The sequence below is a fragment of the Amblyraja radiata genome, chromosome 1 (genome assembly GCF_010909765.2).
Source record: "Amblyraja radiata isolate CabotCenter1 chromosome 1, sAmbRad1.1.pri, whole genome shotgun sequence".
Taxonomy (NCBI): domain Eukaryota; kingdom Metazoa; phylum Chordata; class Chondrichthyes; order Rajiformes; family Rajidae; genus Amblyraja; species Amblyraja radiata.
In genome coordinates, this window is record NC_045956.1 from 35,883,722 (window position 1) to 35,900,264 (window position 16,543).

The 16,543-nt window shown below is 51.6% G+C and overlaps 1 protein-coding gene across 4 annotated transcripts in view; it reads right to left on the bottom strand.

Moving 5' to 3' along the window:
• Positions 1 to 373: 373 nt before the first annotated feature.
• Positions 374 to 16,543, bottom strand: part of LOC116972912 (clathrin light chain A-like) — a 62,480-nt gene continuing 46,310 nt past the window's right edge. Inside the window, exons 5-7 of one of the 4 annotated variants that reach the window (XM_033020502.1) lie at positions 16,112 to 16,165; positions 10,330 to 10,365; positions 374 to 876 (exon numbers count right to left, since the gene is read on the bottom strand). In XM_033020502.1, the coding sequence (XP_032876393.1) occupies positions 705 to 876; positions 10,330 to 10,365; positions 16,112 to 16,165 (262 nt within the window). In that variant the 3' untranslated portion in view covers positions 374 to 704. The remainder of the gene's footprint in view (positions 877 to 10,329; positions 10,366 to 16,111; positions 16,166 to 16,543) is intronic. The other 3 variants (XM_033020510.1, XM_033020513.1, XM_033020521.1) reach the window with 3 other exon arrangements.

Consider the following 16,543-nt stretch of genomic DNA (forward strand, 5'->3'; position numbering starts at 1 on the left):
TTCATTGCCACAGGCAGCTGTGGAGGTCGAGTCAATGGATATCTTTAAAGTGGAGGTTTACAGATTCTGGATTAGTATGGGTTAGGGGGGGAAGGCAGGAGAATGGGGTTGAGGGAAAGATAGATCAGCCATGATTGAATGGCAGAGTAGACTTGATGGGCCGAATGGTCCTGTGACATGAACGGTTCAAGAGTCAGGAGTGTTTTATTGTCATTGGCCCCGAAATGGAACAATGGAACTGTTGTAGGATTGGGGTGAAGGGGCTGTTTCTGTGCTGTGTGACTTTGGCCCTCATCCGTGATGAGGAATGGAGTCCTGCCCTCAGACATTGAGACTGTCCCTGGATGGTGAAAAGAGACTTCAACCACTGACAAAGTATTTCACACTGATCAATTTTATTTCCCGTTGGTTTATAATTTAGTTTGGATCGATATTTACAGACACCATGTGAGGAGCAGAGCCCAGGAGAGCGGGGCCACTGATACTAGAGTGACGGCACACACACACACACGCACACACACACCACACACACACACACATACACACACACACGCACACACACACACACGCACACACACACACACATACACACACACACACACACACAATGAAGCACAGGTTGTGGGCACCCTGCATCGGGTGTTGGGCTGGCAGATGGGAGCGAGAGACACCTCCGACAGACGGCCCGCTCCCCACCCTGGGCGTTACTTCAGGGGCACGGGCACCTGGCTGAGAGAGAGCAGCACCGAGCGCATCCGAGACACGTCTTTGGTCGGCTTGCTGCTCTTGGAGTTCAGGTCACACAGGTGGAGGACCCGCTCCCAGTCTGAGCCCGAGCACAGATCCGGCCCCACATCCTCTGCCACATCGTCGGCCCTGCAGAGGGAGGGAAACACAGCACTTAATCCCCACAGCACCGCCCCACTGACTCCACTGACCCCATCTACACGCTGCCTCGACAAGGCCAGCAGCATCATCAAGGACCAGGCTCACCCCGGTCACTCCCTCTTCACCCCATCAGGCAAGAAAATGCATACCTCCAGATTCAGGGACAGTTTCTTCCCGGCTATTATCGGGCAACTGAACCATCCTATCACCAACTAGAGAGCAGTCCTGACCTCCCCTCTACCTCATTAGAGACCCTTGATCTATCTTTAATTGGACTCTATCTTGCACTAAATGTTGCACCCTTTATCCTGTATCTGTACACTTTGGACACCTCGATTGTAATCATGTATAGTCTTCTCTTTGACTGCTTGGCACACAACAACAAGCTTTTCACTGTACCTCAGTACACGTGACAATAATAAACTAAACTCTGAGCTGGATGAGAGAAGATTGTGTGTGTGTGAGCTGTGTGTTATGGGAAGGAATGAGGCTTTTGCCACCCTCCCCCAGTAACGCTGCTCTCCGGCTTCCTGGTCAGTGGTCAGTGCCTCATCTCTCTCTCTCCTTGGGCACCGGTCAATACAAATCTTGCTCTTCTCCCTTCATCGCCGGCTCGCTGGTGGAGAGAGTCAACAGGTTCCTGGGCAAGCACATCTCTGAAGATCAGTACTGGACCCAGTACATTGACATATGGGGGGTGGGGTGTCGAATGGGATAGTGGAGGATGGAGTTAAAGGGAAAGGGTTTCTTATATGTGTGAGCGTAGAGACAGAGGGGTGTAAAATGAGGGTAGAAGCAATAGGTAGCAAGGTGAAAAGTAAAAATGGCAGGCAGACAAATCCAGGGCAAAAATCAAAAAGGGCCACTTTTCAGCATAATAGTATAAGGGGTAAGAGTGTTGTAAAAACAAGCCGGAAGGCTTTGTGTCTCAATGCAAGGAGCATTCGTAATAAGGTGGATGAGTTGAATGTGCAGATAGCTATTAACGACTATGATATAGTTGGGATCACGGAGACATGGCTCCAGGGTGACCAAGGCTGGGAGCTCAACATCCAGGGATATTCAATATTCAGGAGGGAAAGACAGAAAGTGAAAGGAGGTGGGGTAGTAGTTGCTGGTTAGAGAGCAGATTAACGCAATAGAAAGGAAGGACATTAGTTTGGAGGATGTGGAATCGGTATGGGTAGAGCTGCGAAACACTAAGGGACAGAAAACGCTGGTGGGTGTTGTGTACAGGCCACCTAACAGTAGTAGTGACGGCGGCGCGACTCACCCGTTGCAGCGGCCTCTACAGCCTGTCTGTCTTTTTTTTATTTTTTGTCTAGTTAAATGTAGTGTTGGTGTTTTTTAATATTGGTTTTAAATGTGTATATGTGGGGGGCGGGGGTGCAGGGGGAAACTGTTTAAAATTTCTTCCCTGTCCGGGAGACCCGACCTTTTCCCTGTCGGGTCTCCGTTGTCGTTGGGGCCTAGCACCGTGGAGCGGCCTCCAACCTGAACGACCCGGGGGCTCGGGAGACTGCGGAGCTGCGGACTAATCACCATCATGGGGCTGGCCGGCCTCGGAGCGTGGGGAGCAGTGGTGACTCGCTGCTGCGACTCGACTCCTGGGGCTCGGAGGCTCCAGCAACGCAGCCGCAGGTCCGGTGGACTGGGACATCGGGAGCTCGCGGGTCCGGGGGGAGAGAGAGACCGCTTCCCGGAGCTCCCGCAACGCGACTTCTCCAGCCCATGTCGCGGGGTTGGAACGACCCGGACCGGGACCGTACATCACCTGGCGCGGCTTCATGGCCGTGGGACATTCCAGCGCCCGCCGGGGGCCCCAACTTTGTGACATTTGGACCGGGAGCGGGGCCGTAAATCGCCCGGCACGGCCTAAAATGGCTGTGGGACTTATCATCGCCCGCCTGGGGTTTGGACATCGGGAGAGACATGGAGAACAGGGGAGAGAAAAGACTTTGCCTTCCATCACAGTAGGTTCACTGTGATGGATGTTTGTGTGAACTAAATTGTGTGAATGTCTAGGAATTGTCTTTGTTTGTATGGCTGTGGAAACGGAATTTCGTTTGAGCCTCACTGAGGCTCAAATGACAATAAATTGTATTGTATTGTATTGTATTGTAGTGGAGTTGGGGATGGCATCAAACAGGAAATTAGAAATGCGTGCGACAAAGGCAAAACAGTTTGGGCGGCGCGACTCACCCGTTGCAGCGGCCCCTACAGCCTGTCTGTCTTTTTTTTATTTTTTGTCTAGTTAAATGTAGTGTTTGGTGTTTTTTAATACTGGTTTTAAATGTGTATATGTGGGGGGCGGGGGTGCAGGGGGAAACTAATTTAAATCTCTTCCCTGTCTGGGAGACCCGACCTTTTCCCTGTCGGGTCTCCGTTGTCGTTGGGGCCTAGCACCGTGGAGCGGCCTCCAACCTGAACGACCCGGGGGCTCGGGAGACTGCGGAGCTGCGGACTAATCACCATCGTGGGGCTGGCCGGCCTCGGAGCGTGGGGAGCGGTGGTGACTCGCTGCTGCGACTCGACTCCTGGGGCTCGGAGGCTCCAGCAACGCAGCCGCAGGTCCGGTGGACTGGGACATCGGGAGCTCGCGGGTCTGGGGGGAGAGAGAGACCGCTTCCCGGAGCTCCCGCAACGCGACTTCTCCAGCCCGTGTCGCGGGGTTGGAACGACCCGGACCGGGACCGTACATCACCTGGCGCGGCTTCATGGCCGTGGGACTCACCATCGCCCGTGGGGGTTCCAACCTTGTACTTTCAGACCGGGAGCGGGGCCGTAAATCGCCCCGCGAGGCCTAAAATTGCCGTGGGACTTATCATCACCCGCCTGGGGCTTGGACATCGGGAGAGAAATTGAGAGCAGGGGAGAGAAAAGACTTTGCCTTCCATCACAGTGGGTTCACTGTGATGGATGTTTGTGTGAATTTAATTGTGTGTATGTCTGTAGGACATTGTCTTTGTTTGTATGGCTGTGGAAATGAAATTTCGTTTGAGTCTCACTGAGGCTCAAATGACAATAAATTTGTATTGTATTGTATTGTAGTTATAATGGGTGACTTCAATCTACATATAGATTGGGTGAATCAAATTGGCAAGGGTGCTGAGGAAGAGGATTTCTTGGAATGTATGCGGGATAGTTATCTAAATCAACATGTAGAGGAACCAACGAGAGAGCAGGCTATTCTAGACTGGGTATTGAGTAATGAGGAATGGTTAGTTAGCAGTCTTGTTGTGCGTGGCCCCTCGGGCAAGAGTGACCATAATATGGTTGAGTTCTTCATTAGGATGGAGAGTGACATCGTTAATTCAGAAACAAGGGTCCTGAACTTAAAGAAAGGTAACTTTGAGGGTATGAGACGTGAATTGGCCAAGATAGACTGGCGATTGATTCTTAATGGGTTGACGGTGGATATGCAATGGAAGGCATTTAAAGACTGCATGGATGAACTACAACAATTGTTCATCCCAGTTTGGCAAAAAAATAAATCAGGGAAGGTAGTGCATCCGTGGATAACAAGGGAAATCAGGGATAGTATCAAAACAAAAGATGAAGCGTACAAATTAGCCAGAAAAAGCAGCCTACCAGAGGACTGGGAGAAATTCAGAGACCAGCAGAGGAGGACAAAGGGCTTAATTAGGAAAGGGAAAATAGATTATGAAAGAAAACTGGCAGGGAACATAAAAACTGACTGCAAAAGCTTTTATAGATATGTGAAGAGAAAAAGATTAGTTAAAACAAATGTAGGTCCCTTGCAGTCAGAAACGGGTGAATTGATCATGGGGAACAAGGACATGGCAGACCAATTGAATAACTACTTTGGTTCTGTCTTCACTAAGGAAGACATAAATAATCTGCCGGAAATAGCAGGGGACCGGGGGTCAAATGAGATGGAGGAACTGAGTGAAATCCAGGTTAGCCGGGAAGTGGTGTTAGGTAAATTGAATGGATTAAAGGCCGATAAATCCCCAGGGCCAGATAGGCTGCATCCTAGAGTACTTAAGGAAGTAGCCCCAGAAATAGTGGATGCATTAGTGATAATTTTTCAAAACTCTTTAGATTCTGGAGTAGTTCCTGAGGATTGGAGGGTAGCTAATGTAACACCACTTTTTAAAAAGGGAGGGAGAAAGAAAACGGGGAATTACAGACCAGTTAGTCTAACGTCGGTAGTGGGGAAACTGCTAGAGTCAGTTATTATAGATGGGATAGCAGCACATTTGGAAAGTGGTGAATTCATTGGACAAAGTCAGCATGGATTTATGAAGGGTAAATCATGTCTGACGAATCTTATAGAATTTTTCGAGGATATAACTAGTAGAGTGGATAAGGGAGAACCAGTGGATGTGTTATATCTGGGCTTTCAGAAGGCTTTCAACAAGGTCCCACATAAGAGATTAGTATACAAACTTAAAGCACACGGTATTGGGGGTTCAGTATTGATGTGGATAGAGAACTGGCTGGCAGACAGGAAGCAAAGAGTAGGAGGAAACGGGTCCTTTTCACAATGGCAGGCAGTGACTAGTGGGGTACCACAAGGCTCAGTTCTGGGACCCCAGCTATTTACGATATATATTAATGATTTGGACGAGGGAATTGAATGCAACATCTCCAAGTTTGCGGATGACACGAAGCTGGGGGGCAGTGTTAGCTGTGAGGAGGATGCTAGGAGGCTGCAAGGTGACTTGGATAGGCTGGGTGAGTGGGCAAATGCATGGCAGATGCAGTATAATGTGGATAAATGTGAGGTTATCCACTTTGGTGGCAAAAACAGGAAAGTAGATTATTATCTGAATGGTGGCCGATTAGGAAAGGGGGAGATGCAACGAGACCTGGGTGTCATGGTACACCAGTCATTAAAAGTAGGCATGCAGGTGCAGCAGGCAGTGAAGAAAGCATTCATAGCAAAAGGATTTGAGTATAGGAGCAGGGAGGTTCTACTGCAGTTGTACAGGGTCTTGGTGAGACCACACCTGGAGTATTGCGTACAGTTTTGGTCTCCTAATCTGAGGAAAGACATTCTTGCCATAGAGGGAGTACAGAGAAGGTTCACCAGACTGATTCCTGGGATGTCAGGACTTTCATATGAAGAAAGACTGGATAGACTCGGTTTGTACTCGCTAGAATTTAGAAGATTGAGGGGGGATCTTATAGAAACGTACAAAATTCTTAAGGGGTTGGACAGGCTAGATGCAGGAAGATTGTTCCCGATGTTGGGGAAGTCCAGAACAAGGGGTCACAGTTTAAGGATAAAGGGGAAATCTTTTAGGACCGAGATGAGGAAACTTTTTTCACACAGAGAGTGGTGAATCTGTGGAATTCTCTCCCGCAGATGGTAGTTGAGGCCAGTTCATTGGCTATATTTAAGAGGGAGTTAGATGTGGCCCTTGTGGCTAAAGGGATCAGGGGGTATGGAGAGAAGGCAGGTACAGGATACTGAGTTGGATGATCAGCCATGATCATATTGAATGGCGGTGCAGACTCGAAGGGCCGAATGGCCTACTCCTGCACCTATTTTCTATGTTTCTATGTTTCTATACACACTGTCCTGGTGCCCCCTCTCTCTACCCTGGGCTGAGAGTTCCAGACACCACTTCATTGGGAGAAATCACTTTCAGCTCCACATTCCTCTACCAACTGATTCCAATCTCTGTCCTGGTTATTGAACTGTTCACAGTCCAGGCATTCTCTGCCTCTCGTGTCCCTCTCCACTTCCTTCCTTTAATAGGCCGTGTTTTTGTTTACACAGAGGGTGCAGAGCAGGTTTAATGATGTCTGGATCAGGCGGTAATAGCTGCAGGGACAGTTTGGGCAGACTTGGATTGGTTTCTCTAGAATGGTAGAGGTTGGTGGAAGACCTGATGGAAGTATATAAATTGAGGAGAGGCAGAGACATCAGAACTCTTTCCCCAGGGTGGAAATGTCTAACAATAGAGGACATCGTCACAATTTGGTAACAACGAACTGCAGATATAGAGGAATGTAAAAAGAGGTGTGTGGGGCAGGTATTTTTACACAGGTGTGGGGCCTGGAACACGATGTCAGGGGTGGTGGTGGAGGTAGATACGACAGTGGTGTTTAAGAGACACGGATATGCAGGGAATAGGGGGATATGGATCATGTACAGGAAGGAGATTAATTTAACTTGGCATCAAGTTCGGCACAGACATTGTGGGCCGAAGGGCCTGTTCCTGCACTGTGCTGTTTTATGTTCTATTGCTGTGACATGGCCTTGAAGTTAAGAACTTTCGCAAAAGACTAACAAATGAAAGAACAATATTTAGTCTGGGTGTGTATAAAGTTAGTCACTGAAGCATTTTTCTGAGAACAAGTTGTTACACAATTGTGCCAATTGAGACACGAGTGTGTCTATATGAGACAGGGCTACAGTGAGGTGTGGACAGGGTGTGTGTGAGGGAACGGTGCCTTGAGGCAGCTCTGTCCACCCTCACTGTCCAAAGCACAGCCCTCTGTGTGCAGTGGAACGCCAGTAATGGGGCCACTACCTCACGGCACACACTCACTGCCCAGTGTCTGGACCGGGGGTCGTCTGGATGGGAGGGGGGACGTTGTCTGGAGTGGGGGCGTTGGGGACGTTGTCTGTAGTGGGGACGGGGGAAGCATTGTCTGGACTGGGGGCATTGTCTGGACGGGAGGGCATTGTCTGGACGGGGGGCATTGTCTGGACGGGGGGGCGTTGTCTGGACTTGGGGAGCGTTGTCTAGATCGGGGGCAGTGTCTGGACGGGGGGGCGTTGTCTGGACGGGGGGCGTTGTCTGGACGGGGGGGGCGTTGTCTAGATGGGGGGCGTTGTCTGGATGGGGGGCGTTGTCTGGATGGGGGGCTTTGTCTGGATGGGGGGCAGTGTCTGGACGGGGGGGGCGTTGTCTGGACGGGGGGGCGTTGTCTAGACGGGGGGGCGTTGTCTGGATGGGGGGCGTTGTCTGGATGGGGGGCGTTGTCTGGATGGGGGGCGTTGTCTGGATGGGGGGCTTTGTCTGGATGGGGGGCAGTGTCTGGACGGGGGGGGCGTTGTCTGGACGGGGGGCGTTGTCTGGACGGGGGGCGTTGTCTGGATGGGGGGCGTTGTCTGGATGGGGGGCGTTGTCTGGATGGGGGGCGTTGTCTGGATGGGGGGCGTTGTCTGGACTGGGGGCGTTGTCTGGAGTTGAAGGGGGCACTACTGGATGGAGCAGGTCCTATGGAGGGTAGATCAGGAGGGCAGAAAGCATGGCTACAGGCAGACGAGAACCAGACAGAGCCTAGCAGGAAGATGAGTGAAGTTAAACACTGTAAAATACGTTGTGTAATGTGAGCTCCGTGCAGGACACAAAAATGTCTGGGTGTGTGGTCTTTGCAGGACGGGGACGTTAACCACCTGATAAAAACATCTTGGGCCTCACAGATGGAGTTGTGGGTGTAAAAACTGGGAGGTTTTAAAGCTCTGGTCTTGCTGCATTAGTTTGTGTGTTGATCAAGTGCCTTCCTTCTCCTGCCTGTAAAACCCACACCCCCCCCCAGAAACCGTGTTCCTGCACTTTCTATCAATGACGCAATGTATTTAGTGTCTCTGACAGAGTTTCACTTCACATACCGTCCCGGTGCGGTCCACCTGATGGGTAATTTCTGCTGTGTCCACACTGGCAGCTCCCCTAAACTCTCCCCATTGCCGTGCTGCCATGGCTGGTGCTTTGGGCACAGTATGCTAGCACAGCGTACCAGGAAGCAGAGCTGGAACAACCTGGCTGAAAGACTTCAATTAGGTGAGGATGGAAGAGGGCTGTTCTGCTTGAAGCACTGAAGGTAGAACAGTACAGCACCGCAAAGGGAACAGGCCCTTCAGCCCACAAAGACAGCGCTGAACATGATGCCATCATCACTTCTGCCTGCACGTGATCCATATCCCTCCATTCCCTGCATTTCCATGTACCTAACCTAAAGTCTCTTGAACACCACTATCGTATCTGCCTCCACCACCACCCCCAGCTATACAATCCAGGCACTCACCACCTTCTGTATAAAAATCCTCCCCGCACATCTCCTTTAAACTTTCGCCCTCACATAGTTATGCCTTCAAGACATCACGCTGGGGAAAAAGGTTCTGTGTACCCTATCTATGTCTCCCATAATTTTATATACTTTTATCAGGTCTCCCCGCAACCTCCTATGTTCCAGGGAAAACAAGCCAAGTCTGTTCAACCTCTCCCTGTAACTAATGCCCCGTCATCCAGGCATCATTCTGGTTAACCTCCTCTGCAACCTCTCCAACGGGTGAGTTTTTCACCGGGGCATCCGACAGAAATCCACCTGGTCACAGGGAGAACGTGCAAACACCACAGAGACAGCTGCCAAGGTCAGGGTTGACTCTGGGCAGCTGAGGCTGAGATTGTACAGGTGACCCAATGTCAGGGACACAGGCAGAGCGGGAGGCTGCACTGTAAAGCCAGTGCCCCCAATGGGGCTGAGGTGCCTACTGGCCACATCGCCCAGTCTGCCCGCAGTGGTCCTGCCCAGCAAGGAGGCAGTGATGTTACCGGGAGAGCTGGACACTGCCCAGTCCACCATCGGTCCATCACAGGTACTGACCTCCCCACCAGAGCTCCATCAAAGGTAGTGACCTCCTCACCAGAGCTCCATCACTGTACTGACCTCCCCACCAGAGGTCCATCACAGGTAGTGACCTCACCACCATCGGTCCATCACAGGTACTGACCTCCCCACCAGAGGTCCACCACTGTACTGATCTCCCCACCAGAGGTCCATCACAGGTCGTGACCTCCCCACCAGAGGTCCATCACAGGTAGTGACCTCACCACCAGAGGTCCATCACAGGTAGTGACCTCACCACCAGAGCTCCATCACAGGTCGTGACCTCCCCACCAGAGGTCCACCACTGTACTGAATTCACCACTCATCACTGTACTGACCTCCCCACATTTCCCCTTCATAAATCCATGCTGACTTTGACCAATCCTGTCACTGTCTTCTTCAGTCTGAAGAAGGGTCCCCCCCGAAATGTCACCTATCCATGTCCTCTAGTGTTGCCGCCTGACCCGCTGGGTTACTCCAGTGCGTGGTGTCTTTTTTTGTAAATCAGCATCTGCAGTTCTGGCATCTGCAGCTCAGAAACTGATGGGCTGAGACACAAGGCACTGCAGATGCCGGACACTTGAGCACACAGTGCTGGAGGAACTCAGCGGGTCAGGCAGCACCTGTGGAGGGATGGACAGATAACGTTTCGGGTGGGGACACTTCTTCAGACTGATGGAGGTTCACAGCCTGAAACATCATCTGTCCTTTCCCTCCACAGATGCTGCCTGAGCCGCTGGGTTGCTGCAGGACTGTGTGTTACGCTGCGATGGCCAGAGGGGGATGTCCCAACGACGGCATTGAAACACCTGCGATAAATTGCTGGACAAGGGAGCAGACATCACTTACTGTTGCAGGTTGTAGCAGTGCTGTTTGATGTTTGTGCTTCACCACATGTGGGAAGGAAAATAAAATCACAATTAGAAACTGGCTAAAGCAATGCGCTTCTGTGATGGGAGGAGGGTATGATCAGTGGTAAATACCGGCTCAACAGCACTCTGCAACAATAACTGCGTCATTTATCTTAACGTTCAGTACTAATCAAAACCGAGAGAGGTGGGAATAGACTTTCCAGCCCTTCAATGGACACAGAGTGCTGGAGTAACTCAGCGGGTCAGGCAGAATCTCTGGAGAACATGGACACAGAGTGCTGGAGTAACTCAGCGGGTCAGGCAGCATCCAGGGCCGGATTTACGTATAAGCTACACAAGCTTAAGCTTAGGGCCTCGAGATCTAGGGGGGCCTATGCTCGCTGCACCAAGGTGTGTTAAACTTTTGAGTTAGTGACGTTGTTACAAACCCTACCATCGGTGGCGCTGTGCATGCGATTCCGGAGGCTTTGGTGGTGTGGGGGGGAGGGGTTAAAATGCAGGCGAGGTTTATATTTGTTGTGGAGAGGAATTTGCTCCACAGATCCTTGGAAGTGCAGGACAAAGAAAAAGGTATGTAGTTTATTTAACCTTTCCTCCCGCCGAACCTCGCCGCTGCACCTGGGGGCCTATCCACCTCACATCCGCACGGGGGGCCTATCCACCTCCAATCCGCATTGGGGGCCTATTCACCTCGCATACGCACTGGGGGCCTATTATCCACCTCGCATACGCACCTGGCCGACCCACCTCGCACTGGGCCCACCCAACAATGCCGCCGCACTGGGCCCATCCGACATCACCACCGGATCGGACCTATCGAACATCGTCGCCGGAACGGGGCTCTCCGAACATGGCCGACGCACAGCGCCCTACTCACTTCGTTGACTCACCGGGTTGGCCGATCCGCGCCGCCCCACCGACCATCCGCCCACCAGGACCTCCCACGCATCGCCCGCCGACCCCGTCTCTACTGCCCGCGGACTCCTACCATCGGGTCCGCCGACCCTCGCCACTCCACTGCCCTCCAGCAACCTGCAGCCGTCGCCTTACCTGGAGCCTGGACTCTGCACTGAGCCTGAAGCCTCCACGCTGCTAACTCCCACTCTCCTGGGTTTGACTCCACTGGGTCCTAGTGCCTTGTTAACCTCAGTGGCAGTTCCACTGAGTCTTCCCCATCCTCTAACTATGTGACCCCTGCTCTTCCCCACTCACACTACAGCCCTCTCACCCCCCTACCCCCTGACCACCCACCCCCCCCCATCAGATATCGCCTCGGCCTCAGTTCTGCCTTCCTCCGGCCCCAACCCCCATCCCTGCCTTGTGGTCACCATCCCCCCTGACCTCTGCCACTCCGACACCGAACGGTCAGTCCTCAGCAGAGGCGTTAACTTTGTTCCCCTCCATCCCCACCTCAATGAGTTCCGCGCCCACCACGACTTGGAGCTCTACCGTCGCCTCCGCCTCACAGCGTTCTGCCATGGGAAGGAGTCCTCGCCCCCTATTGATGATCCCTTTTCCCGTCTCCAACGAACCCTCTCCTCGTGGACCCCCCCTCATGGCCATCTTCCGGCTTTAGACCTTTTTATCCAAAACTGCCGGCGGGGCATCAACCACCTCAACTTCTCCACTCCCCTGTCTCACTCCATTCTCTCCCCCCCCTGAACGTACAGCTATCAACTCACTCCGCAACAACCCAGACTGGGTGATCAAACCCACCGACAAGGGAGGTGCTGTGGTAGGCTGGCACGTCGATCTCTACAAAGCTGAGGCCACGCGCCAACTCTCGGACACCTCCTCCTACTTACCCCTGGACCATGACCCCACTGACGAGCACCAGGCCACTATTTCTAGCACCATCACCGACTTCATCAACTCCCAGGCCCTGACCGCCCGAGCCTCCAACCTCATCGTTCCCCAGCCCCGCACGGCCCGATTTTACCTTCTCCCCAAAATCCCCAAACCTGACTGTCCTGGTAGACCCATTGTCTCTGCCTGTTCATGCCCTACCGAACTTATTTCCACATTCCTTGACTCCATCCTATCCCCCTGGTTAAATCCCTCCCTACCTATGTTCAAGGCACCTCAGATACTCTCCGTCATCTCCGGGCATTCCATTCTCTAGGCCCCCATCCCTCATCTTCACCATGGACGTCCAGTCACTCTACACCTCCATCCCCCACCAGGATGGTCTCAAAGCCCTCCGGTTCTTCCTCGACCGGAGAAGCAACCTATACCCGCCCACTGATACACTCCTCTGCCTAGCGGAGTTGGTCCTTACCCTCAATAACTTTTCGTTTGACTCCTCCCATTTCCTCCAAATACAAGGCGTAGCTATGGGCACGCGCATGGGCCCCAGCTATGCCTGCCTATTTGTCGGGTACGTCGAACAATCCTTGTTCAATACGTACCAGGGCCCCATCGCCAACCTCTACCTCTGTTACATCGACGGCTGCTTTGGTGCCACCTCCTGCACCCACACACAACTGACAGACTTCATCCGCTTCACCACTAACTTCCATCCGGCACTCAAATACACCTGGACCATTTCTGACACTTCCGTACCATTTCTTGACCTCACTATCTCCATCGCAGGTGATAGACTTCTGACCGGCATCCACTATAAACCCACTGACTCCCATGGCTATCTAGACTACACTTCTTCCCACCCTGCTTCCTGTAAGGACTCCATCCCCATTCCCAATTCCTCCGTCTACACCGCATCTGCTCCCAGGATGAGGTGTTTCACACCAGGGCATCAGAAATGTCCTCCTTCTTCAAGGAACGGGGGTTCCCCTCCCCTACTATAGATGAGGCTCTCACCAGGGTCTCTTCAATACCCCGTAACATTGCTCTCTCTCCCCATCCCCCCACTCGCAACAAGGGCAGAGTCCCCCTAGTCCTCACCTTCCACCCCACCAGCCGTCACATACAACAAATAATCCTCCGTCATTTTCGCCACCTCCAACGTGACCCCACCACTCGCCACATCTCCCCCCCCCCCCCCCCCCGTCTGATTTCCGCAAAGACCGCTCCCTCCGCAATTCCCTGGTCAATTCTTCCCTTCCCTCCCGCACCAACCAAAGTCCACAGGCTGAGCAGGGCGGAGGCTTATGCTGGTGGCCCTCGGCAAAGGGATCCCAGGGCTCCACGATGTTTAAACCAGCGCAGCCGGAGGCTGGGAGCTCCGCAAACCACAGCTCCATGATGTTGAAGCAGCAGGCCCAACACTCCAGAGCTTCAAACGGCGATCCAGGTAAGGCATCGCCCGCTCCGCGGTGAATCCAATATGTATTTTAAAACCAACTGTTTAATGACAACATACAGTTAGGTCTTTAATCTTTGGAGCGCAGAAGGTTAAGGGCAGACTTGATAGAGGTCTTTAAATGATGAGAGGAATAGACAGAGTTGAAATGGATCAGCTTTTCCCTTTGAGAATAGGGAAGATTCAAACAAGAGGACATGACTTGAGAATTAAGGGACAGAAGTTTTGGGGTAACATGAGGGGGAACTTCTTTACTCAGAGAGTGGTAGCTGTGTGGAATGAGCTTCCAGTGGAAGTGGTGGAGGCAGGTTCGATTTTATCATTTAAAAATAAATTGGATAGGTATATAGACGGGAAAGGAATGGCCTCTCTTCATCTAAATCCGGCACTGGCAGCATCTCTGGAGGATGTGGATAGGTGGCATTTAAGGTAAGGACCATTCTTCAGCCCCAATCATGTTACCTAAGCATGTATTGTCTTTCCGCTGGCTGAATAGCACACAACAAAAGCTTTTCACTGTACCTCGGACACGTGACAATAAACTAAACTCAAACTCAGTCTTATGCTGGGCCTCACTGTGTCACTGCATGACAGGAACAGGTCAGAGAGGGGTGGGAAGCCCGAGGTCATTCCTGCGAATGATCCTCCACAAACCCATCAGCCCACCTGTGTTTGGTTTCTGTGGTGTGGAGCAGCGCACACTGTGAACACGGAGTGACGACACTGGGTTAGAAACAGTGCAGGGAATCACTGCTTCTCCTGGGTTGTCCGTGTCCCTGGATGGTGGGGAGGGAAGGGGTGAAAGGACAGGTGTTGCATGACATGTGGGTGCAGCGGAAGTGATGGGAGAAGGGGGAGTCCAGGTTATGTCTCAGGACCTGCTCCATGAAGCAGACCACTTAGTATGAAGTTGGACTGGAAGACCTGGGGATGCTCTCTATTGGACAGAGGATGAGGAAGGATGTAAAAGAGGTGGCTTCCATGGCCAGACGTCCCCCATGGCCAGAGACGGGCCCAGGAGAACAGCAGTGGTCCCCATTGCCAGAGGTGGCCCCCATGGCTGGAGGTGGTCTTGGGTCACCAGAGGTAGGCCCCATGACCAGAGACGGCCCGGATCACTGTTAGATGACAGAAGATAAAGAAGGGGCAGGTGGTCCCATTGTCAGAGGATTCCCAGGACAGGGACTGAGCATGGTCAACAGAGGGCAGGTTAGCTGTGCGAGCAGGGAGATGTTCTGGCCCATTAATCATATAACCATATAACAATTACAGCACGGAAACAGGCCATCTCGGCCCTACAAGTCCGTGCCGAACACTTATTTTCCCCTAGTCCCATCCAATTTACCACACCTTCATCCAGATCATTGATGTACAAACAACAGCGGACCCAACACAGATCCCTGAGGCACCCCACTAGTCACCTGCCTCCATTACCTGAAGCTTGTTGAATAGAGTCAATGAGTGTCTTCAAGGGGGAGTTGGATGGGCTTGAGTGGGAATCATTTACAGTGGCACCATTGGGGTCACTGTACCAGGGGTCAGCAGAGACTCGATGGGGCAAATAGCCTTCTTCTGTGCCCTTCAGTTGCATGACGCTGTGAGCCGACAATGCTGGGTCTCAGAGACAAGAGTTCCAGCACTGAGGGAAATCTAACACTCGTGGTTCAACTCTCATCAACAAATTGATCCAATATTTAAAATGTTTACAAATCTAAACATTCCATGTTCAAGACTAACATTATATATGAGAAAGAGAAGAATGTGTCAATGTCTACAAAACAAGGTAAATAATTAGAGAAAAGCAAAATACTGCAGTTGCTGGAAATCTGAAATAAAGTGCTGGGGATATCCACACTACCCGCTGCAATGTCGAACGTTAACCTGTCTCTCTCCACAGACGCTGCCCGATCCCATCAGCACCTTCCCCACTTAACCATATAACAATTACAGCACGGAAGCAGGCCATCTCGGCCCTTCTAGTCCGTGCCGAACACGTATTCTCCCTTAGTCCCATCTACCTGCACTCAGACCATAACCCTCCATTCCTTTCCCGTCCATATAACTATCCAATTTATTTTTAAATGATAAAATCGAACCTGCCTCCACCACCTTCACTGGAAGCTCATTCCACACAGCTACCACTCTCTGAGTAAAGAAATTCCCCCTCATGTTACCCCTAAACTTCTGTCCCTTAATTCTCAAGTCATGTCCTCTTGTTTAAATCTTCCCTACTCTCAGTGGGAAAAGCTTATCCACGTCAACTCTGTCTATCCCTCTCATCATTTTAAAGACCTCTATCAAGTCCCCCCTTAACCTTCTGCGCTCCAAAGAATAAAGATCTAACTTGTTCAACCTTTCTCTGTAACTTAGTTGCTGAAACCCAAGCAACATTCTAGTAAATCCCACTTCCTGCATTTAGTTCATATTTCCAGAATTAATAGTAGTATCTCAAAGTATTTGAGAGAATAGTAGAGAGGAAAAAGAGAAAGCAACATACACATAGCCAATGACGTCAGCAAAGGGTTGTTTGTAGAAAGCTTCATCTAGGATCCTTGGGGATCAATATGCCAGTTGGTGGTCCGTGGGTGATCAGTGGAGAGAAGAGAAGGGAGAGAGGAGTGAGACACAGACACTTCAACAGCACAAAGCAGCATTATCAAAGGCATAAGGTACACAAAAATGCTGGAGAAACTCAGCGGGTGCAGCAGCATCTATGGAGCGAAGGAAATAGGTAACTTTTCGGGCCGAAACCCTTCTTCAGACTGATAGGGGGTGGCGGGGAGAAGGAAGGAAAAAGGAGGAGGAGGAGCCCGAGGGCTGGGGGATGGGAGGAGACAGCTCGAGGGCTAAGGAAGGGGAGGAGACAGCAAGGGCTAACAAAATTGGGAGAATTCAATGTTCATGCCCGCCGGATGCAGGCTCCCCAAGT